At 40.1% G+C, this 23,933-nt stretch overlaps 1 protein-coding gene across 1 annotated transcript in view; it reads right to left on the bottom strand.

Moving 5' to 3' along the window:
* Positions 1–14,221: 14,221 nt before the first annotated feature.
* The window catches only part of ROR1 (receptor tyrosine kinase like orphan receptor 1), a 372,449-nt gene continuing 362,737 nt past the window's right edge, over positions 14,222–23,933 (bottom strand). The window contains exon 9 of the mRNA XM_012767125.2: positions 14,222–17,945. Within this exon, the coding sequence (XP_012622579.1) occupies positions 16,518–17,945 (1,428 nt within the window). The 3' untranslated portion in view covers positions 14,222–16,517. The remainder of the gene's footprint in view (positions 17,946–23,933) is intronic.

Raw genomic sequence — 23,933 nt, 5'->3', positions numbered from 1 at the left:
GAAAAGGGAGGGACGTTCGCCCCTCATCCAATCAGCGACAGGGGAAGTCCTCTAGATACCGCCGCAGCCAATCCTCCAATAGTTTCACTTTGAAAGGCCAATGAGATCCGCGGTCAAGGCGACATCGCCCCCTCTCAGTCCACCAACGTGGACTCAGCACAACTAGCGTAGGGCTGAGGTTCCAGGACTCAGCGTGTAAGACACAGAAGCTGCCACACAAAGTCCCTCTTCGAAATAATCCTTCCTTTTTCTTTGGATAAGTGACCGGTAGGTGCAGGTCTGCACTTACTCATAACAACTTAACTTACATGGCGGGTTACCATCCGTAGTACGTGCGCATAAATTTTTATTATGTCATCGAATCCTACAGTGAACCTGGGAGGGTGCTTCAGGAAGAGGGAACTCCTTAAAATTTCTCAGATTCCCGTCTCTCGCCGCACAGTTTTGCACTTGCTGTTCCTTTTACCTAAGCATTTGCCACACTCCTTCCACCCCTTCCGCACCCATTTTTCCATCGCTCATCTCTCAGATTTGGCGACTTCTTAAGGGATCCTCTAAGGCAAAATTAGGCTCCCCTGGTTTGTGACCCCACACGGACCCTATAGTTGTCTCCTTGTTACCATTTGTCCCACTATATCACTATTGCCTATTGTCTTCTACACCAGACTGTGAGCTACTTAAAGGTGCTGTTCAATTGCCAGCACCAACTACAGAGCCTGGCATTGTTGCTTACTATTGACTTACTAATTTTATGGAAATGGGATGTCAGTTCAATTAGTTCATTCATTTCACAAATACTTATTAAGCACCTGTCTTACATGCGGTGGAACGATTCAAATGAGGTCACTGTCTTTATGGCTCCAATATACAATTTATAAGTATGCAAAAACAAAGCAAGTATGCAAAAAAAAAATCACCATTTCAGATGGCGATAAGTGCTATATGGACAATAAAACTAATGTGATAGAAAGTAGGGTGGATAGTTAAGGGTTAGACATGGTTAGGAGGGGAGCTTTGAACTCATGCATGAAAGATGACATAGAGCTGGCTATATGAAATATTGAGGGAAGAGATTTCTGGGAAGAGGAAAACAGGATAGTTCTGAGTCAGGAAAGAGCTTGTCTTGAAAAGGGAAAAGGGGACAGTCAGGGAGGGCCTGGAAGAGCCTGGGAGAGATATGGTAAGGGTGGGCCACTAACTGGTAAGAAGTATGGGCTTAATTTGAGAGCAATCCATTGGATGTTTTGAAGCAGGAGAGTGCCATGCTCTGATTTACATTTACAAAATTACTCTGGCTGAATCAGAGGAGAATGGGTTTTGGGAAGACCAGCTGGAAGCTCCACAATTTCATGTCAAGGGATGGTAGCTTAGAAATTCCCAACAATATATTAACTTTACTAAAATTTTGTCACAATAATTTTATTCTATGTTTTGTATAACTGACTATGAAGGGATTTTTCTTATTAAAATATCAAATAGGATCTGAGATTGAATTTTTTTGGTGCTTCTTTCCATCCCATCAGATTTTGACTTGGGGATATTAACTAGGTTTCTCCATATCATGATGGTCCTGCAATCCTTTCTCCTACTCTAATGGAATATCATGTTGATAAATGCAGACTCCTTTGTGGGGTTTTTTTAATGTATATAAATATATATTTATCATGTACAACATGATATTTTCAAAGAGGTATACATTGTAGAATGGCTATATTGAGCTAATTAACATATGCATTACCTCACATATCTTTTTTATGCTGAGAACACTTAAATCTCCTCTCTTAGTGATTTTTCAGTAATATAATATGTTGTCATTAATTATAGTCACCATGTTGTACAATAAGAATGCTTTGCTTTTGTTTAGGATTTTTTTCTAGGGAAAATTATGTTAAAATGAAAGAGAAATAAAACAAAAGTAAATAAAGTAAAAGAAAATCAAAATAAAAAAAAACATTCTTTGTTGTAAATTTTTAGAAGGAGGTATTTATATGGCACTTTAGTGCATTGAAAATCAAATTGGTAGATTCTCAAATGACCCACTAAATTCATATTACTAGCTGTGACCTGTCCTTGGGACTTCAGACTAGTATACCCAATTGATATCCAATTGCCTGGTTATCACCCGGGTGTCTTGTCCTAAAGACACCTCAAACTCAAATGTCCAAAAATAAATTCATTACCCTTTTTCCCAATCAGCCTTCTATTCCGATTGGTTCACCCGTTTTCCAAGCTGGAAACCTGCACTCTTCCTCGTGACTCACTTTCAATCACTCACCGAAACATGCTGCTCTTACAGCTACTTTCTTCTCAAGGCTTAGCACTAATGCCCAAGTTCACAATCTTGTCATCTCTTGCCTAGATACAGAACGTCTCTGCCCTGTATTCAGTCTCCAGACTTGCCTGTTGTGAAACTTGATAGTAATGTATTTAAACTAACATATGATCCTGTAATTCTCTGCTTAAAATATTTCAAGGGATCCCCTTCACCACTCCAGCTTATCTTATCTCCATTGTCAACATTTTTTTTTTTTTTTTGAGACAGAGTCTCGCTTTGTTGCACAGGCTAGAGTGAGTGCCGTGGTGTCAGCCTAGCTCACAGCAACCTCAAACTCCTGGGCTCAAGCAATCCTGCTGCCTCAGCCTCCCGAGTAGCTGGGACTACAGGCATGCGCCACCACGCCCGGCTAATTTTATGTATATATATTAGTTGGCCAATTAATTTCTTTCTATTTATAGTAGAGACGGGGTCTTGCTCTTGCTCAGGCTGGTTTCGAACTCCTGACCTCGAGCAATCCGCCCGCCTCGGCCTCCCAGAGTGCTAGGATTACAGGCTTGAGCCACCGCCCGGCCCATTGTCAACATTTTAAATGTAGATTGACTTCTGGGGGGGCGCAGGTAGGGTGGCTGAAATTACTGGCAATGTTATATATGTCCGGACATTTGTATGTATATGTATGCGCACATGGCCTTTTTTTTTTTTAAGAACAGAGTCCACGGAATTCCTTAATTTTAATACTCTTCAGTGCAAAAAGCTTAAGAAACCATGCACTACAGAGTTAAATCCCAGCTTGGCAATCCAACATGGCAATGCGGAGCCTCCCATAATCTTGTTCCTATCTACCAATTCTTTTATTCATGCCCACCCTGCTTCATACTTAAGGTGTACTGCACCATTGAACTGCCTGTCTCTTTCTTGTGTGTACCATCTTGCCTAGGCTCAAGCCATCTTTTCTACCTGGACTTTCTTCCTATTCTTTATCTGGTTGCCAACTCTTACACACCTCAGAAGACATGAATTCCTCCTTAGAGCCTTCCTGAAAAACCAGGATGGGTGTGTTCCCTTCACCAGGGCACATCTTTGTATATTATCATCATATTATTTTGAAACTATCGGTTTATGGGGTTTTCTTCCCCACTAGAATGTAAGTTCCTAAGAGCACAGAGACTTATTTATTCATAACTGCATTTGGGCATCAATATATGCTAATTGAATTGAAATTTAGCAGAATAAAAAGGTTTGGAGCCAGGAGAGGGACCTTCCATGAAAGAACTAGATATAAGCAGAGGAAGGGGCTTGCAGAGGTGCAGAGAGATGAGTGATCTAGAGGGGCTAGAGGTTAAAGTCTGGAGGATAATGACAAACAGTGGACAGTGGGGCAGAAGGGCCCTTGAAAGCAAGAGCAAGGACCCCCGGCAGAGCAGAGGGGGCTGCAGAGCTGCTGTCGGAGCACAGATTATAAGCAAAATCCCCAAGACACCAGAAAGGAGGGTAAAGGTACTTAGGAAGGTCCCCAAACTGGAGGGGCTGAGGGGACAAACAGACGAGGGCTTCTAGATGAGTTTTGGGAATGGAATTGTTGGAAAAGAGAAAGCTTCCCAGCAGTCAGTCTGTGGGGGCTTGGCACTGGTGTGTTTGGAGGTGCTGACTAAACGAAGTCACACTTGTACTCACTGGCTGGCCAACATCCTGTGTTTTTATAATTAGTTTAGCTTAGTGCATGAGTGTGTGTGTGTGTGTGTGTGTGTGTGTGTGTGTGTAGCATCTAGCATGTGTGTAGTGACTGTCTAGGTTTGCTTCCTACAATTAATAGCAGCAGGAGCAGAGACGAATAACAGCAGCTGTTGGACTATCTGAGTCACTGAAAATTGGAAATCTACAAGGAGAGGCCTACCTAAAAATGTTTGTCTCTGCATAGAATCACCTTCTATTTACTACAGCAAGCATTAATTTAATTAACTTTTCACATTCATGATATCATTGATGTCATGATCTTTCCACTTCTCACTCCTGAGTTATGTCCTTTTCTACCTTGTTAATCAGATTTGTTGTCATGGTTGGTTGTTTTTTAGATAAACCAACTCATTCAGGAAAATAAATCCCCATCTGTAGTCCTTCCACTATCTTTATGCATTAGTAAGTCTGGTGGTAAATAGAATGTGTTCTTAAGACTGACCTGGGTTGTGTCCCAGCATAGCTGTTTTTTATTAGCCTAGATAGATAGCCTTAAAGAAGTTATTTAGCTTCCCTTTACCTACATTTTCTCATCTGTAATATTCAGTCAATAATAATACCTCACAGGATCATTGTGAGGATTAAAAGGTATAATGCCTGCCAAGGACTCAGTCCCTGCCTGGTGTAGTTGCCAACACCTTCACTTTCCATAGTCTGAGCTCATTGTTCTAAATGTTTTATGGGAATTCATTTCATCCTCACAAACAACTCTATGAAGTAGTACTATTATGATTCTTATTTAAAGATGAGGGAAACGGAGGCACAGAGACACTAGAGAATTTTTCCAAGATTACACAGCTGGAATGCAACAGAAGCAGGGTACAAACCCAGGCTATCTGTCTCCAGAGTCTATGCTTTTAAGCACTAGGCTAACCTGCCTTGCAAATGTCTCATGTTCTACCAAGTGAGCTCCTTGGCCTTTTAAAATAAATTATTGTTACTCTCAATAGTTGATGGGAATATCTTTGCCTATCAGTTATTTTTGTTTCTGTTAGTTGTTTTGGCTGCATTTCTACCTGTTAGCTTTCTGAGTCTCCTGCCATTAAAATGTAAATCCAAGAAAGCCAGACCACTGCTGTATGGAATAGTGCCCATAAATGTATCTGTTAACCAAATGTATATCCTATCTTATCTTTTAGATTATTCATTAATAACTGAGCCTGATTTCTGCAAATTATGAATATATTTACAGTACTCTGTATATAGCTCAAAAATGCCTGTTCCTATTATTTATAAAAAATAATTTTTATATTGACCTTTAGTACTTTCGTACCTTTGAGTGAAGAGTAGATTTAATTAAGTCCACTATATATTTTTTCGAACTTTCTCTCACAGTCCTTTCCCCTAAAAATGGGACTAGAAGTTTGAGAAGAGAAATCTTGCATGTACTTATCTGGTAGACAGAGCTCTAAGAGGAACCCCAGGATCCCTACTCCTTGAACAGTCCTCAGGACTGGGACTATGATGGATTGTACTGCTGTGATTAAGTTACATGGCACATCTGACTTTAAGAAAAGGAGATTATCCTGGGTGAGCCTGACCTAATCAGTTGAGCCCTTAAATGGGACTGGGCCCTTCCTGAAGTCAGTGAGTCAAGGCATGAGAGAGATTCCATGTGAGGGAGATTGTCTGTTGCTAGCTTTGAAAATCTAAGAGGCCAGGAAAGGTGGCAAGGGATGTGAGCAGCCTCTAGGAGCTGCGAGTGACCACTGGCTGACAACCAGCAAGAGAACCGGGGTCTTAATCCTGCCACCACAAGGAACTGAATTCTGCCACAACCACATGAGCTTGGAAGAGGACCTGAATTCCAGATCAGGACAGAACCTGGCCAACGCTTTGTGAGACCCTGAGCAGCGAATCCAGTCACGCTGTGTCCTGATCGGACTGATGAACTGCGGGTTAATAAACATTGTTTTAAGATACTAAGTTTGTGGTATTTTGTTACGAAGCAATGGATAGCTAATACACTTCTTATCCAGAATGCATAGCTGTTGACCAACACAAGTTATGTTGCAAATGGTTGGTCACTTACTAAGCTGGATTTAATTTGATTTAGTCTGAAAAGAACTTGATGCCAGTTAATAGATATTAACATATGACTTTAGACAGGGTAAGGTGATAACTGTAGATATGGGATCCTGAAAAATGAAGACCAACTAAGGCTCAAGGACACATTTTCAGCAACCTAGGTGAGCAAGGCAACTTGCAGCGTAATTATTTAACATTTGCCATGTTACTGAGGCAGTCTCCAGCTTTCACAACCAGGCATCCTCTCCCCATCTTTTAAAAAATAATTCTTTCCCTCAGGACTCAAAACAGATGTTTTCATTTTCCTTAAACTAAAAGACTGTTTTCCTCATCCACCAGGAATATGTAGCGGTACAAAGTGTTAACCTCGTTTGGATTTGAACCCCCATCCCCAAAAGCAAAAGAAGGCTGAGGATTGCCAAATGTAAGCTCAGCTGTGAGAAGTGCTTTAAATCATATTTTGACGTACGCTACGCTGTTAACTAGAAAATGAAGTGCAGCACACATGCTTCTAGTAACTCTGGTTTCAAATCATATGATCTCTTCTTTGTCTTGAAGACCTTTTGATGTGAGTTCCCAATATTGAGTTTCTCTGCTTTTAATAATCTTATATTCCTTCCTCAATATAAATGTCATGAAAAATCCTGAATGCTAATCTTCAAAGATCAAACAGGAAGAAAGAGGTGGGAAGCATAGCTCGGTGACTTGAATTCCTGAAATTTCTCGTTTAAAATTTTTATTTTAGCTTATAAATTGCCTTGGCTCAAGAAATGCTTGGTTCCTCTTTTTAAAGTCAAAGTTATTCGTGCCTCCAAATTTCAAGTGTGTTAATTGCAAAGTAATGGAGTCTCTCTCTGTAAGGCACCTGAGATGCAGAGGCCATTTGATCACTATTTATATCTATGTTTCTGTCTATTTAGCATGAGGAACTCAGAATCGATACTTACTGGCTTTTATTTCACTGTCTTTGCTTCAGCTAGGGTGGCTAACAGTCCCAGTTTGCATGGAACAAAGGACTTTTCAGTGCTAAAACTGGGACAGTCCCTGGCAAACTGGCACAGTTTGTGCCCTAGGTTGGCCACTGAGGACATTTTTAGGGTGGGAATGTGTTAACAACTTGGTAAACGCTGTTTACTCATTTTTGGAGCTGAATGTTTAAAGACGCTCAATTGTTTTCTATGGCAGGCTGGTGCCCAAGCCCTCATGATCAAAATTATAAAAAGTCATGCTCAGAATTGTGTTAGGAGAGGATTCTAGAGGTGTCTGTGATGAAGGAATGCAGCACCCGCTGGGGTACTTGACGTGTGCTGAAGTGTTTTAGAAGAAATCAGCTTTCCTTTCATTTTATTTCCCTGCATGAGAACACCAGTTGTTGAGAGATATTGCATTTAATAACATCTAAGTACAACTGTGACTGTTGGGTGTGTGTGTATATGAGTGTTTCAAAGATGTAATTATTCTAGGCTTGCTTCATGTATATCTGTTAAATATACCTTTTCATAGTGCTCTCAGTAGCCCTCAGGGGCAGTTCTAGAATTTGACAAGAGAGAGATTTTGAAGTGACAATCATGTCACTTCACAGGGATGACATATGGTTTAAGGATGGCTTAGGGATGTGCCTCCAAGCTGTTTTTACTTAGTGTATGTTTATTAGGGGTGGTTTGAAGGGAGATGATGGAAATTATTGAGGGGCTGGCTAAGCCCCCCACCCACTTTCCTTGGCACATGTACTGGGTGTTCCACATTATGGCATGTGCATGAATAATTAAATAAAATATTTGTGCTCTATTTACCACACTAGAAAATAATGTATCCCTTTGTAAAAATTGTTTAAGCCTGGCCACAGTGGCTCATGCCTGTAATCCTAGCACTTTGGGAGGCTGAGGTGGGAGGATCGCTTGAGCCCAGGAGTTGGAGGCTGCAGGGAACTGTGATGACACCACAGCACTCCAGCCCGGGCAACAGAGTAAGACCCTATCTCAGAAAAAAAATTGTTTAAAGTACATTGAATAATAGAAATGTTATCACTTTTTGAGAACTTACTATGTGCCAGATACTTCTCCTATATTTATATATATTGTCATTAAATGCTAATGACATAGGTATAGGTATACCTAAACATAGGTATACCTAGATATAGGTATAACAGAAAAATTATAAAATTGCATAGACTACATTTTTTGAGAACTTTTTGTTAGTAGGTCTTCTCTGCAGCTTACATGAATTAGCTCATTTAAGTCTCATGACAGTTCTGTGAAATAGATACTTGTTCAGGTGAAGAAACAGCAGGTTAGGAACTTGCCTAAGTTCACATGGTTACCAAGGGATGAGGGGGAGATGTAAGCTCCGACAATCTGAAATCAGAACCCTTACTTTTAATTGCTATGCCATAGCTACACCATTTGGTGGGTAAGGAAATAGAGATTGCTTTACTTACTCAAGCCGGCTCATGTGCTGGTGCGGTTGAAAAAATACACGCGCTATGGTCCTCTTCTCTTCCTCCAGGTCCCAGGAAGGAGGGGGACCTAGAGATTACAGTGATGCATGCTATGTCTGAGGAATTTATAAGAGATTTCTGGTACATTCTGGGATGGTCCTGAGAAGTTATAATTTTTAGAATCTCGCCTAGACAATTGCGGTAATAACCTGGTTCGACAACTATTACCCTAGCACAGGGAAAAGTTTTAACCGTGGTTTGACAACTATTGCTCTAGCACAGCTAATAAGTTTTATTTCTAGTGCCATTTTCAACTGGGTGGTAGGTTGTCTAGGCAAGTATGTTGGCAATTTTAAGGCAAAGTCTTAGCTCAGTAGTGAAGAGCACCAATTAGTGATGTGCGCCATGAATTCAAAGGTAGAGAAGAACATGAATGCCCCGGGTTTGCTCTACGGCCTCTACCCATGTGTGGGAGATTGTATTATTGTTCCCAACTATTCACCCCCTTCTCTGCAAGAGGATTCTATATTGCTGCCCATGACTGTGCAACCTGCGGTGCCTCTCAACAGGTGGAGATACGTTCCATGTCTTGTAATCAAATTTGGCTGCAGAATTTCTGTTGACTGAGAGGATGTGATATCTGGTATATCCAAACAGAAATTTTATGGGTGCTTGTGTTTCAGTTCTGTCTCTTGCTCTTTTCCTCTGTCAAGAGCTTGTTCTTCAGAGCCCCCGGAGCAGAGCTGCAGCAGCAGGCCCGCCTCTGCTGACAGATGTGAGAAATAAACATTTGCTCTTGAAAGGCAAGCCACTGAGATTTTAGAGTTGTTTATGACTGCAGCCGAGCTGACCAATACAATCATTATTGGCCAATTTGTAATCGATCAATTTGGAATCAATGCCAGTGAATTCTGGAAAGAAAAAAAAAGTCCTATGGCCAGGTGCAGTGGCTCATGCCTATAGTTCCAAGTACTAGGGAGGTTGAGGCAGGAGGATCTCTTGAGCCCAAGAGTTTGAGGCTGCGGTGAGCTATGATCCTGCCACTGTACTCCAGCCTGGGCAACAGAGCAAGACCCCAGCTCTAAGAAAAAAAAAAGTCCTAAACTGCTATTTTTTCTGAATATTAGTTTTAGTCTTATTAGGTTGACTCTCTTAGTAAACTACCTAGATCATGCCACTGGAGAGTTTCAGTCCTTTTGAAGTGATTTTAATGGGTGTGGACTCAAAAGAAGTCTTTTGGTGAATTGTATTAGAGTGGACCCAAGGATTGCAGCAGGTGAGGAGCACCTGCTGTAGGGTGGAGCCAGACCTGGACCTATTTCTGATGTAAGGTCCATGTGCCTCTAAGTCTGGGCAGGGCTTGAGCACTGATCTATAGCATTGTGTAGCTAGTTCTGTTGTTTTGTGTGCAATTAAATTCATAATCAGGAGCACAGGTCCATAAAGACTGACATTTAGAACTACTTTCCTTCAAACTGCATATTTCATGAATTATCTTTATTTCCAAGATACTATCCTTTTTCGAAGCATAAGTAATGTCCCATCTAATTTTATTTTATTTTATTTATTTTTTTTATTTTTTGAGACAGAGTCTCACTCTGTCACCCAGGCTACAGTGCTGTGGCATCAGCTTAGCTCACAGCAATCTCAAACTCCTGGGCTTCAAGCAATCCTCCTGGCTCAGCCTCCCAAGTAGCTGGGACTACAGGCACAAGCCACCATGCCTGGCTGATTTTTTCTCTATATATATTTTTAGTTGTCCAGCCAATTTATTTCTATTTTTTAGTAGAGATGGGGTCTCCCTCTTGCTCAGGCTGGTCTCAAACTCCTGAGCTCAAATGATCGGCCTGCCTTGACCTCCCAGAGTGCTAGGATTACAGGTGTGAGCCACTGGACCTGGCCTGTCCCATCTAATTTTAAAGAGAGACCTTTCTCCTAACTTAACTATACTTGGATAAGAATACAGTACAATTGTGCACAGCATAATGACATTTTGGTCAGTGACCGGCTGCATATGCTATGGTGGCTCCATAAGATTCTAATGGAGCTGAAAAACTCCTATTGCCTACTGACATCTTAGCTATTGTAAGGTAGTGCAATGCGTTACTCACGTTTGTGGTGATGATGGTGTAAACAAACCTACTTCACTGCCAGTTGTGTAAAAGTATAGCACATAATTATGTACAGCACACAATACTTGATAATGATAATAAAACAACTATGTTACTGGTTTATGTATTTACTATACTATAATTTTTGTTGTTGTTTTAGAGTGTACTCCTTCTACTTATACCAAAAAAAAGTTAACTGTAAACAACCTCTAGCAGGTCCTTCAGGAAGTATTCCAGAAGAAGGCATATCTCAGAGATGACAGCCCTATACATGTTATTGCCCCTGAAGACCTTCTTGTGGGACAAGATGTGGAGGTGGAAGACAGTGACATTAATGATCCCAACCCTGTAGAGACCTAGGCTAATGTGTGTGTGTGTTTTAGTTTTTAACCAAAAAGTTTAAAAAATAAAAAATTGTGAAAATAGAAAAAAACTCATAGAATAAAGATATAAAGCAAAAATATTCAGTATTTTGTGTTTTAAGCAAAATGCAATTACAAGGGAGTCAAAAAGTTAAATACATTTTAAGTTTATAATGTAAAAATTTAGTTAGCTAAGGTTAACAATTGAAGAAAGAAATTTTTAAAAATAAATTTAGTGTAGCTTAAGTGTAAAATGTTTATGAAGTCAATAGTAGTGTATAGTAATGTCCTAGGCCTTCACATTAATTCACACTCACTCACTGACTCACACAGAGCAACTCTTCCAATCCTGCAAGCTCCATTCATGGTAAGTGCCCCATATAGGTTTACCATTTTTTATCTTTTATACCATGTTTTTTACTGTACTTTCTTTATGTGTAGATATGTTTACATACACAAATACTTACCATTGTGGTACAGTGGCTCACAGTGTTCAGTAGAGTGACATGCTGCACAGGTTTGCAGCCTAGGAGAAACAGGCCATATCACACAGCCTAGGTGTGTAGTGGGATACATCATCTAGGTCTGTGTAAGCACATACGCTGTTTGCACACAGAAGAAATTGCCTAGTGAGGCATTTCTCAGAAGGTACCTCTGTTGTTAAGCGACTCATGACTGTACTTACTAACATAGTCACTTCAGTAAGAATGTGTATCTTGCCAGGCCTGGTCAGCAAATGTTATGGTACTCATTTGTGAATAAGCAATTCATAGGTACTTAAGATTCAACTAGTTATAAATATGTCAGCACCCCCGTGTGTCTCTATATTTTTAAGCCTTCCCAGACTAATTTCCCAAAGGATTACATTGACCTTGACTGCTTTGTTGGCTTGCAAGGCTCTCCCTTCCCTGAGTTAACGGTGTCCTAATAGTCTTGGCATTAAATTTTGGGTGTAGTCATATTTGGGTTGCAAAAAAAAAAAAAAAAAAAAAACACCTTTCCTGTGTGTGCTCTCTTGCTCCTTTTTCTCCTCTAATCTAGTGCTTCCTCTTTAGCATTTGAGCTATTGGCTTAAAAAAAAAATGCCCTCTCAATTAAGAAAAGTATGAACTTCACCTCTAGTACCTCTCCCGGATCCCTCGTGCTGTCCTCCCTGGGAGCTTTCCGCCCTCTGGACATAAGGCAGTGGGGAGCAAAGTCCCAGCACTCACAGCCGTCTGAGGACTGATGGACCGCAGCTGGCAAAGGGAGACAGCAGAACAAGCCACAGGTGACTGCATCCAGCAGGCTGGGTCAGGGCATCACAGGAGGCGCAGGGGAGGGAGGGAGAGGGAAGCTCTGCAGCAGCTTCCTGCTTGATGCTGACTACGGGCTGGGCCTCTCCCTCCTCAAAACGACCAGTCTATCCTTGGCCTTAACTTTAGGTTGCCACACAGAAGGAAGTTCTAGTTTTGTTAAAAATCAGTTCAAGAGTCAAAAAAAAGGTGCACTAAGAGACCAACTTCTTTGAGCTTGTCCATATGAAGAAAAAAGCTTTTGGCCACTATCCAAGAATGTAAGTCTTGGGTCGATTATATGAGCAATATATTCTTGACAAAGGCTAGGTGCTGTCAGTTTTCTATCGAAGTGAACACCTACAAAAAAATAACAAATTGTCAAATGGCTAACACAAAAAGTGTTAAGCCATTTTAGTGCTGAATTTTTAAGTAAAGCTTGATTTTATTTAAGGGGAATAAAGTAGCTAAAATGTTATTAAACACTTATATGTATCACCAAAAATGCAATGATCACCTGGCCCTTTTAAATTAGGTTGGTTCTGTGGTTTTCGATTGTTAGAGTATACCAGAATCACCTGGAGGACTTGTTACAATGCGAATTGCTGGGTCCCATCCCCAGAATTTCTGATTCAGTACTTCCAAGTGGAGCTCAATAATTTGCATTTCTAACAAGTTCCAGGGTGCTGCTGTTTCTTACTTTGGGAACCAATAGTCTAAGTTTTTCTTTTTGAAGGTGTATAGATAATTGAGCTCCTCTTTATTCGGTGTTTTGTGGCTTGTAGTAGCTATTTTGGGAGGGTGATGCTGGGAGTTTGCAGATGTTGGTGATTAGGGAATTAGGGAATCTCAGAGTTGAAGGGACTGGAGATGTGGGAGGGGCAAGAGTGTGGGAGACATAAGGAGGAAATGGGAGTGAAGGGCAGATTGAGGAATTCAAGAGCGAGAGAGAAACTCAACCTGACATGGATCTCACTGCCATGTGAAGGCATTGCTTTATTGAGTTTGATCCTTGAGGTGGTGACAAGAGCTGTACATAAAACAGATGAATAAGGCCCTGAAGGTTTTATTGTATTCCCTTCTGTATTAAATAGCAGAAATGGACAAGTTCTTTGAACTTTCCTAATGATACTCATTTTCCTTGACAGTGTGTATTAATCGCCAGATGGGGAACTCTTTCTTTTGGGCAAATAAGGTCATAAAGATAAGCTGTGACAATTAAATGGCCACGTTTCTTTTATTTTATCAATGTGGTTGGAATCTAAGTTGCACATGATAAGATGTATACCACCTTTTCTTCTTTAGAGTCCAAAGACATGATTTTTGATGTCTAAGTTCATATGGAAACATCAAGGCAGAAAAGGATGCAACTCTTTTCTTAAAACCAATTTTTTACATTCCCATTGGTTGTAAAATAATTATTCAACACATTATTTTGATTTTAAAATTTCAAAGCTTGCCATATATGGGTAGATAGTATTTGGTTATGAAATCATTGGGATTTCCCCCTCTATCTATGGTCTCTAGCAAAAGAATTCCCAAGTCCATTTTAAAAGCCTACTTAAAAAATATCATTTCACTGAAATAACAAAAATAGGAATTGTGATTCCTCTTTCTATAAAATGTAAATAATCGGGAGAAATAATATTAAAATTTCTAACTACCTCTATGATAGCAATGTTCAGGAAATAATATTTTATAGTAAACATTTTTAATAAACAGCAGCATAAAATAATCAGTGTTTAATATCATCTCTGGTGTGTGAAATACAAATGCATATATCCTCAATATAAAATAGCCTTTTTTGTTATTACAATTCAATGCTTGCCTATTTGAAATGCCCATAATAACAAATCAAACATCAAGTAATACAATGATTAAATGCATGCAGTGAAAATAGGGAAAGATATGGTAGGGCGAGATATCTGAATATGGCCATTATATATTTAAAGAAAGTTTATATCGAGCTAAAAATAAACAAAGGAAACAAGAAAATAGACCAAATATAAAAATGCAGAGATATATTTTCACTTCTGTGATACAAACCATAAACATAGTTTTGTGCAAAAAAAAATCTGAAAATAAAGTCATCTTACAAAACATTGTCAACAAAGCAAAAGATATTTTTCAGTTTGTGAAAAAATACTACTTTAATACAAAAGGAACTGTGTTATATAGTATCACAGTGCTATTATAAAATACATTATTACAAGTGGTTTTGAAATTTTGTTTGTTCACCTTAATGATTTCAGTTATTATAAAATGTTTAAAATAAATGTTATAGTTCTTTATAAAAAACTAACTTGAATTTATTTTTTATTTGTAACAATGTTTTTCCAGAGTAGGTATTTTACTGGCTCATGGAATGCTAATTTCCCTTTAAGGGACTCCTAGAAAAACTCAGATTCACTGAAATTGTGTTTACTTAAAATAATAAATATTCTTGGAAAACAATTGATTGTCATATGATATACAAAATTGTGGTTTGAAGCTTCATCATTAAACAGTTGCATAGCAACAAAAGGATACAAATATTCTCCTCTACCTAAAGTTAAGAAATGTAATTCTGAATCAGCTTATTTATGCCACAAAAATGTCTTAACTTATTGCCCAGAAATCTGTATATAGCCAATTCTTTGAGTTCACAGTACCTATAAGTTCATGTTTGTGGTTTGAAGACTCAGGTTTGGGAAAATTGCAACACACTTTGGTAAACATATTTTCTTGATTTCTCATGCTAATTGTATTTTAAAAAATAGAAACATCAATGTGTTTCTAATTCTCTCTACCTTCTCCTCATTAAATATCATTTCCAGGAATTACTTTAGATCCTGTAAGTCTCTTTATAATTCTCTTATACCTTTAAAATGAAAATGAGACTTTGAGACATTGTTTTTAGAATAAAGGAGTTTTTTTTTAACAAGAGAAAAATCAAATACAAAATTCCTTTCTATATAGAACTTGAAACCCATAAGAATTCTAAACTTGGCAAAACATGGTTGGCAGGTAAATGCCATGAGATGCACATTTGATTCCTCCCTCTAACTAAGGGAAAAATGATCTTGTTGCTTGTATTTACCAGCTTAGAAAATTCAGTTCTTGGTAGTCTTTGAAATGAGAACTCAGTACTTGCTTTTTAGAAATATGTAATATTTTACAAAATAGAATTCGTTGTCTTTGGATTCCAACTAACTATGAATAAACTGTTATAACTCTGGGGGCTAGAATCAAATCTGTGAACATTTCTAGCATGGAAAAAAAAGTGAGAGAAACTTTAAATTTACTAAATATTGGTATCATCATGGGGTTTCCTACCTCCCTAGAGTCCACTGATGGTAAGCACTCTGACAACTCGGACAACCTGTCAACAGGGGGTTTCATTCAAGGCGTGGGTGTGCTCATCTATAGCCACAAATTTATTTTTCAATGTTACTGATCTAGGGAAACTTCTGTGAATGCTGTCACCATGGGAACCCTTTTTCCTCTCCTGTGGATGCTGGTCTAGGCTGAGGGACCCCTGACTGTGTTGCCCTTGGCACCTCATTCCTAACGTGGCAAAGTGAACTATCGACCATTTCCAGCATCCACATCTAGCCTTCTTATGGTCTGATGCCCTGTGTTATTTCGAGGGCTGTGTAAACACGCTGTGAAAAAGGAAATGTGGAAAAGGCCTTCATGATCAGAAGAGGAGGTTCACAAAGAGGCACACTCTGCACCTTCCCAAAGAAGCCCCATTACGGAGAAGGCTTCAGAGGATGGTCTACTTTGTCTTATGGCTCATTTCCATCCGGTATTTCAAATTTGGCCTAAAGTTTCTTCATTGATTCTGAACATCACTTCCATACAAACATGCACGGAGTCTAAACTGAATCAATATAATTCCTGAACATCTGTCCCGAAGAAAAGACAGCAGGTAGACAAATGCTATGGTATATATACATTTTGGGGAGAGACCAGTCACAAAGCACCATTTGACTTTCCTTTTTGGTTTGAAATCTAATCACAAGGTTCTTTTCGTCTTCACTGGTTTGCAATTTTCAGTCCTTGAAACCATTATGTTCCAATCCCAGCATCATGTCTTGTACCCCGATGGAGTGTAAATCCTACATTGTTCTTCTTTCTTTTCTGGCTAGTGTCTGTCCTGCTTGGTAAGACACAGTTAAACTTCACAGAAGATACTTGTTGCCATGTCTGCTAAATGAGAAACTTACTTTAATAAAAAACCTTTGAATATAAATCTTTTGTACGGCTTTCTAGTTTGTCCTGTATACCACATTTATAAAGTCGTGTATTTTACAGTTCTGCAGAAATCATAGATTCGGTGTGCCCATGAATATTGGAGTCTCCTAGCAAAGATGGCTGCTTTGAGTCTATTTTGTAAGGTTTTTGAGATTTGTTGCCAAAAACGGTGATACCCATTCCACTAGGATGATTTGGAATTGACATGTGTGGTAGTAAAGGAATATTTGCTTCCTGATTGGATCCTGATGAGGGCAAGCTGGTCACATGGCCAGTGCTAGTGGACCCGCTGGCGCTGCTTGGGGACCGACTCTTGGGAGGTGGGCAGTGCTGAATCACTCTGGGAGGACCTGCTGGCTGGTAGTGGGCAGCTGGAAATGCTGCGTATCCAGGAGGTATTGGGTATCCATTGATGGGAATGAACCGCTGGTTCTGAGGTATTGGTGGGCCAATGAAACCAGCAATCTGGCCCTGTGGTGTAATGCCCTGGCTTGGGAACATGTAGTTGGGATATCTGGGGTTACTGAGATTACTCACTGGGCTGGCACTGAGGGAGGTTGTCTGCGTGGTAGCATTTCCCCCGGAAGGAGTAGTAGAGCTGGTGTGACTTGAGAGGCCCTCCCAGGACCGAAGCCGGACGTGAATATCTTTAAATCTTGGTCTTCTGGAAGGGATCTCATTCCAGCACTCTGTCATGAGGCTGTACATTCTGGGCGGACAGTCTTCAGAGCATGGCAAGAGCTGTCGCTTTCTCACCATCTCGATCACTTCTTGGTTACTAAATCCATAATACGGCTGGAGTCCAAAACTGAAAATTTCCCACAAGACAACCCCAAAGGACCAGATATCTGAATCAGAAGAGAATTTGCCATACACGATGGCTTCGGGGGGCATCCAGCGAATGGGCAGCAAAGACTTACTCTGTACCCTGTAGTAATCAGCGGAGTAAATTTCTCTGGAAAGCCCAAGGTCTGAAATCTTTACATGAAGTTGCTCCCCGATTAAAATATTGCGCGCTGCAAGGTCCTTGTGGACAAAGAAGTGACTGGACAGGTATTCCATGCCAGCTGCGATCTGAATTGCAATGTGCAGAAAATCTCCATGATCCAGGCTGGACTTCACAGTCCCATCTTCATCGCTGCTGCAGCCAACGTCGGAATGTGGGGATCGCATGATGAGGAACTCATGGAGGTCCCCCTGATTTGTATACTCAAATAGCATGCACACAGGTTGTTCCTGAGTGACAGCACCTAGAAGGCAGACAATATTGGGGTGGTGTAGTTCGGCCATCAGGGAGGCTTCTTGTTGAAATTCTGTCCATTGCTGGGGGTTGTTATAGTCTTTCAAGGTCTTGATGGCGACCAGCTGAGCATGGTCCATGCCTGGGAGATAGAGATGGCCTTTATAGATTTTTCCAAAGGCACATTCACCCAGTTCTTCCATAAAACGTACAGCAGAAAGAGGCAGCTCTTTAGCCTTGCTCTGTATGAAAGAAAGGAAAAGTGTGGCTTAAAATACTTCTTCAGGCAAGACATCTTGGAGTCTGAAAGGAAGGGTGGGGCATATAGAAAAAGGTTCTATAAATAGATTAAATACAATATTGTAGGTCTATATGTCTTTAAAATTGTTGGCTACAACTTATTATTTTTTTTTGTGACAGAGTCTCACTCAGTCACCCCACGTAGAGTGCAGGAGTGGCATCATCATAGATCACTGCAGCCTCAAACTCCTAGGCTCAAGCAATCCTCCTGCCTCGGTTTCCAAGCCACAATGTCTGGCTAATTTTTCCATTTTTAGTAGAGGTGAGGTCTCACTCTTCTTGCTCAGGCTGGTCTCAAACTCCTGACCTCTAGGGATCCTCCTGCCTTAGCCTCCCAGAGTGCTGGGATTATAGGTATTAGCCACCGTGCCTGACCCAGTTGGCTGCAACTTAGACAGGTGCCATAGGCAACATTCTATCCCTCCCCTATCCTTCACTCCCAACTCCAGTCCAGAAATGGTTTCCTGCTGTTGTCTAGCATCTTGCTACTCAAAGTATGATCTAAGGACCAGCAACATCAGCATCACTCAAAACTTACCGTAAACACAGACTCTCCAGCCCACTTCAGACCTACTGAGTGAGTGTGTGCGTTTGACAAGACCCCTGGGATTTCTGGGAGTGTTAGGGTGTGGGAAGCACTACTGCAGAGGACACAGCCTGGATGCTTAGCCTGTGATCTGGTCCTGAGCCACCTTCCTGACATGATCCCTGGCTACTCCTCTATGGCAGTGGTCCCTAACATTTTTGGCACCAGGGACCGGTTCCATGGAAGACAATTTTTCCATGATGGGTGCAGGATGCGGGGTGCATGGGATGAGGCCTAGCTCAGGTGGTGATGCAAACGGTGAGGAGTGGCTGTAAATACAGATGAAGCTTCACGCGCTCACCTGCTGCTCACTTCCTGCTGTGCTGCCCCCAGTTCCTAAGTTTCTTGGGAGACAATTTTTACATGCATGGGGTGAGGGTGGGAGGCGGGGGAGCTCTGTGGCCTGGTCCCTAACAGGCACGGACTGGTTCTGGTCCACAGCTTGGGGGTTGGGGACCAAAGCCTATGTCATAGCATCACTTTAGCTAAATAGGTCTCCTCCGTGTTGACCACCCAAACCATGCACATTCTTGTTCAATATTTTTGTTCCTCCAATGCTTTGCCATTCTTGGGATATTTAATGTGCTAAAAATCAGAGAAAATGAAAGATTGTTGTTCTGAGGTGCTCACTGTAGAGGTGGGAAGGTTTGGAATGTGCTACTCTCTATTTATCAACTTCTTTCTTTCCTAAAAAGCCAATTTTAGGCTCTACTTCCTCTGAAAGTTTCCCTGACTGCTCTGGTCATTGCTCTGCTGGGGTCCTTTGGCTTCACTGTAAATGCCACCACACACAAGAGGCAGTGTGGTGGCTTATTACACATGTGACCTCCATAGCCAAACAACCTGAGTTGGAACCCTGCCTTCTCCACTATATGGCTTCATACCTGCTATCTGACCCTGGATATGATATAATATATAATCTTGGGTCTCAATTCCCTCATCTATAAAATGGAATGATAATAACTGTACTTATAAGGTCATTGTAAAGTTTTAATGACAATATTTATAAAGTCCTCAGAACTGTGCTTGGCACATGGTAAGTGCTATTTAACTTTTAGCTATAGCTGCCTTGATATTGCTGTTCTTTTTATGCATATATTTTGTCCTCTTAATCAGATTTCAGTTTCTTGAAGGGAAGCATTGCCCTTTATACCAATTTGTAACCCTGGGGCTTCTCAAGTGGGTTGTTTATAGATTGACCTTAAAATAGACAGAAGAAGGCATCTAGCTCATAATGAAAATAAGTATTAAATTATGATATTTGATCTTGGCAATAAATGTCTATAATATCACGTGTTTTTACTGTTTTAAAATTCACCTCAAATTTAGCCTGATGTTTAGTCTAATTTGTTATAAAAAAGGTTATAAAAGCAATGCTATTGTATATAAAATTCTGATTTTTAAAATCACCCCTGCACTTTAAATCTTTATTTTTTAAAAAAGAATACTTCTCTGAGTATCCCAGTTGAAACTGACAATGTTGCAGATACACAGGAAATTCAGAGCTCTCTGTACATTTTTAAATTGCAATACAGAGCTCTCTGTAAACTTTTAAAACAACAGTTTAGAAAATTGAGTAGAAAATTTCTCATATCTAAACCTACTAATTTAGAATTAATTATGATAAGATTTGTTCTAGGCTGATATTTTTCAGGGCAAAATGCCCACTAACCCAATTATATGTGTAAATAAAGGTGCAGCAAAACACCCACTTAAAATGACAAGATGGAATCAAGGATTTTGGAACATTAATTCTTCTATGCAAATAATATTCTTCATTACAAGTTGGTCTCATTTGTTCATCAAAGCAGATTTAATGGGATTTATATTTAGAAATGCCTTATAGGAAAGTTGCTTGTGTTGAAAATAATGGTACTATGTCGCTTTAAACTTTCAGTAAATTAAAAGCTTATTGATCTAGTCCTATTCATTATAGTATTGTTTGTAATAGTAAACTATTAGAAATGACCTACATGTCCCCATAAAGGGGGCTGATTAAGTGAATTATAGTGGAGCTAGTAAACAGAATATTCTATATTTGTAACAACAAAAAAAAAAAGAATGAGGATGCTTTCTATGTACTAATATGGAAAGGTCTCTAAAAATTCTTTTGCTCAGCTAAAACAGTAAAAGAATAATGCTGTATGTGGCTTTTGTGAAAGAGAGGAGGAGGAAAAGAATGGCTATATTCATATTTCTTTGTATAAGCACAAAGAAACTGTGAAGGTATAGAAGGGTATTTGGGAAACAGAAGTGGTTACTGGGGGCAGGTGGAACTAGAAGGAAGGAGCAGAGGTGAGGGATTTTTCACTTCATGCACTTTTATACTTTTAAATTTTTGAACAAGGTGAATATATTACCAGTTCAAAAAATTAAATAATTAAATTAAAAAACATAAGGCCAATCTTTCCATGTGACCGAATCAGGAAATTCTTCTGCAATTCTAGGTCCATCCGTCATTTTTCCTTTTGCTTATAGGTCTGGATTCTATGGGAGAGCAAGGTGTGCGTGATGAGAAAGGTAACCAACCTGCTGAACTCACCCTACTTTTTTGTCTTACAGCACTTGGGTGATTTTGCTTTTGTTGGCAAGAGTAGCCCAAGGTGAATTTTTCCTGCATGAGGTTAAGATTGGGGATTTCCATCTGAACTTTTCCAAATGATGTAAATGAATCCAATTTTTTTTTGTGACAGTGCTATGAACAGCATAGTAGGTATAATTTTTTGACCTAAACAGGATCCCCAGACTGATATAATGAGGAGGTAGAAACCCAACACCCCCTCATTCTCCACTGCTTGAAACGAACCCATAGGCAGTGTGATGTAATTCAAACCAAGTGAGCTTTGGATGCGTACAAGTCTGGGTTTGCCTCTTGGATCTGCTGCTTACTATTAACAACAGTTAATACTTACATAGCACTTACCATGTGCCAGACACTGTTCTAAGCACTTAACAAATATTAACTCATTTAACACAGCAACCTTGTGGGGTAGGTCCTATATATCAGCCGCTGATCCTGAGTGAGTTTCCTTTTCTGAACCTCTGTTTCCATATCTATGAAATAATGTAATATCTAGCTTGCACAGTTGCAGTAGGGATTCAATACAATGATGTATGAAAGTAATTTCCACCTAATAAGTGCTCTTTAAATCATTCTTATTATCCTTATTAGGGAAGTCGTCCAGGAAGTGGAGTAAATGCAAATTATTTAGCTCCATTTACAGCCTTAAGCAGTTCTTTCTAGAGGTCTTCTATAACTCCCTCTATGTTTTTAAAAAAAATGTGTTGAAATTTCCTCCTGTTAATTTTTCTGTGTTCTCCTGTAGTTATTAGGTGTTTTTTGTTTTTTTTTTTAATTCTTTAAAAAATGACAGATAATTTGTTTCGGAGCCCGAGGGTGGGTGAGAGGTTGGGTGACCTGTGCCCTGCTCCTCTGACATGGGGACGGAGGAGGAGACAGCAAGAACCCAGGTGGAAGAGTCAATGGTGGCAGATGGGAAAAGGAAGTGAACCAGCCAAACTTCTAGAGATGGAAGGAGAGGAGGGGGTGGACAGGATCTTGACCCTGGCCTGATGCATGGCCTGGGGCTTCATAGCTAGGAAGGCTGCATTCTCCTCCACTAAGGTAGCAAATTAGTTCTCTTGTATTCACCTTGGAAAGAAGAACACTTACTCTTGCCATTTTACAGATGGAGAAAGAGGCGTAAAGAAAGGATCAAGATTTTCAAGAGAGGTAAAAGAGCTGCACTTTTTTTTTCTGCAAAGCCCTCTGCTCCGGGCCACCCCATTCTCTCTGAAAGCAGAGAAGCCTGGTGGCAGGCAGTCACGGTTTGACGCAGAATGTCTCTGGAGGCTCAGCCTGGGCCCTGCCACCTTGCAGGGCTATGAGGTGGGCCGTTAGTGTGTGGTCACTCTGTCGAATTATCATTGTTCTTTCTCCCTGTTCAGACAAATGAAAGATATTACGTTTTTGCCTCAAAGTGTTTCTTGTCATATCTCGCCAATATCCAGCGGGCCATCTAGAGAGTCCCAAGTCTTCTCCAACCTATAGAAGAAATGAGTAGTTTCCCAGAGTCCCTCAGAACCAAATTTGGGGGTTTGCTTTGGAGAGAGGCATGGAAAGCATCTAAAATGGCAGATTCCGCCAAACCTTTCCTTCGAACACCTGTGCAGCAGCCGGCACAGAGATGCCCCAAAAAAACTTGGTTTCAGGGGAACAATTTACACAGTGATTTGCATTTTTAAAATGCTCAAGTTACTTGGTACAAATGAGTCTTAACTACAGACTCATTTTCAAATTTTACATAAATCCTGAACTAGTTAAAAAATCATAAAAGCCCCTAAAGAAGCAGTCAGTAGACGGTACGGTGACGGCAGGAAATTAGCTGTATTGTTGAGGAACAGATGGTTTACATTATACAAACCCTTTAGGCTAAACTTGTTTAGGTCTGGCATATTGTAAATTATATTTTAGTAATGAAAGTGAAATGACCTCTGCTTGACCTCCAGTGGGGTTTGTCTGTTTGAACCAATGTAGTGGAAAACTATGAAAGAAAATGAAGTCATAAAGTTTTGGCAGTTCAATTTTGGCTCATTTCAAGTTAAGGGGTTATAAATCTGTTTAGTTTTTGTTTGACAAGTATTTGTCATACAGGGATGTACAAAATGTAAAGAAGTGTAAAATACACATGGGGCACAGTGCCAAAGTAAACCAAGTACAAAGGAAAACTGGAATGAATAGGGTCCCGGCTGCTATCTCTTTATCACTCCCTCCATTAGTTGAATCACAAGATGGCCTCCGTTTATTATATGCTGTAAGGCAATTAAGTACCTTAAAACTGAAACAGGCTTTCAGTTTAAATGTTAACATTTTTACTTCTCAAAATAAACACACATCTGCCTCAGTGCCGTTTAAAAAATTATATAATTTTTGATGGGGAGGGGGATAAAGGTGATGTTGAAGTTGATACATTGTTCAAAGATCTGATCGTACTTCTTCCCTTAGAAATTTTTGAAGCGCGACCTTATTAGAGTTTAAACGAGCTCTTCTCAGAAGGAAAACGAAGGAAGAACCTTTCAGATGCGAATCATTGAGTCCTGAGTCAGAGGTGAGTATGGTGGTACCATCTAAACTGCTGATAGAGCTGCTTTCTCCTTACCAATGAGTACTAAGTGGGGATGTGGGGCCCCTTTAGCTCTCTTAACGTTAGATACGAAAGCAAGGGCCATGAGCAGAGTTTTTAAAAAAGTGTAATTACATCAGTGGCTGTAGATGGATCAGGAGGACAGACCCCGTGGTTTTATCTCTTTCCATCTTAGAGAACTGACACCTTAGGTGGTAATA

The sequence above is a fragment of the Microcebus murinus genome, chromosome 2 (genome assembly GCF_040939455.1).
Source record: "Microcebus murinus isolate Inina chromosome 2, M.murinus_Inina_mat1.0, whole genome shotgun sequence".
Lineage (NCBI taxonomy): Eukaryota > Metazoa > Chordata > Mammalia > Primates > Cheirogaleidae > Microcebus > Microcebus murinus.
The sequence above is the reverse complement of the archived record's forward strand: the minus strand, read 5'-3'. Positions and strand labels throughout refer to the sequence as shown.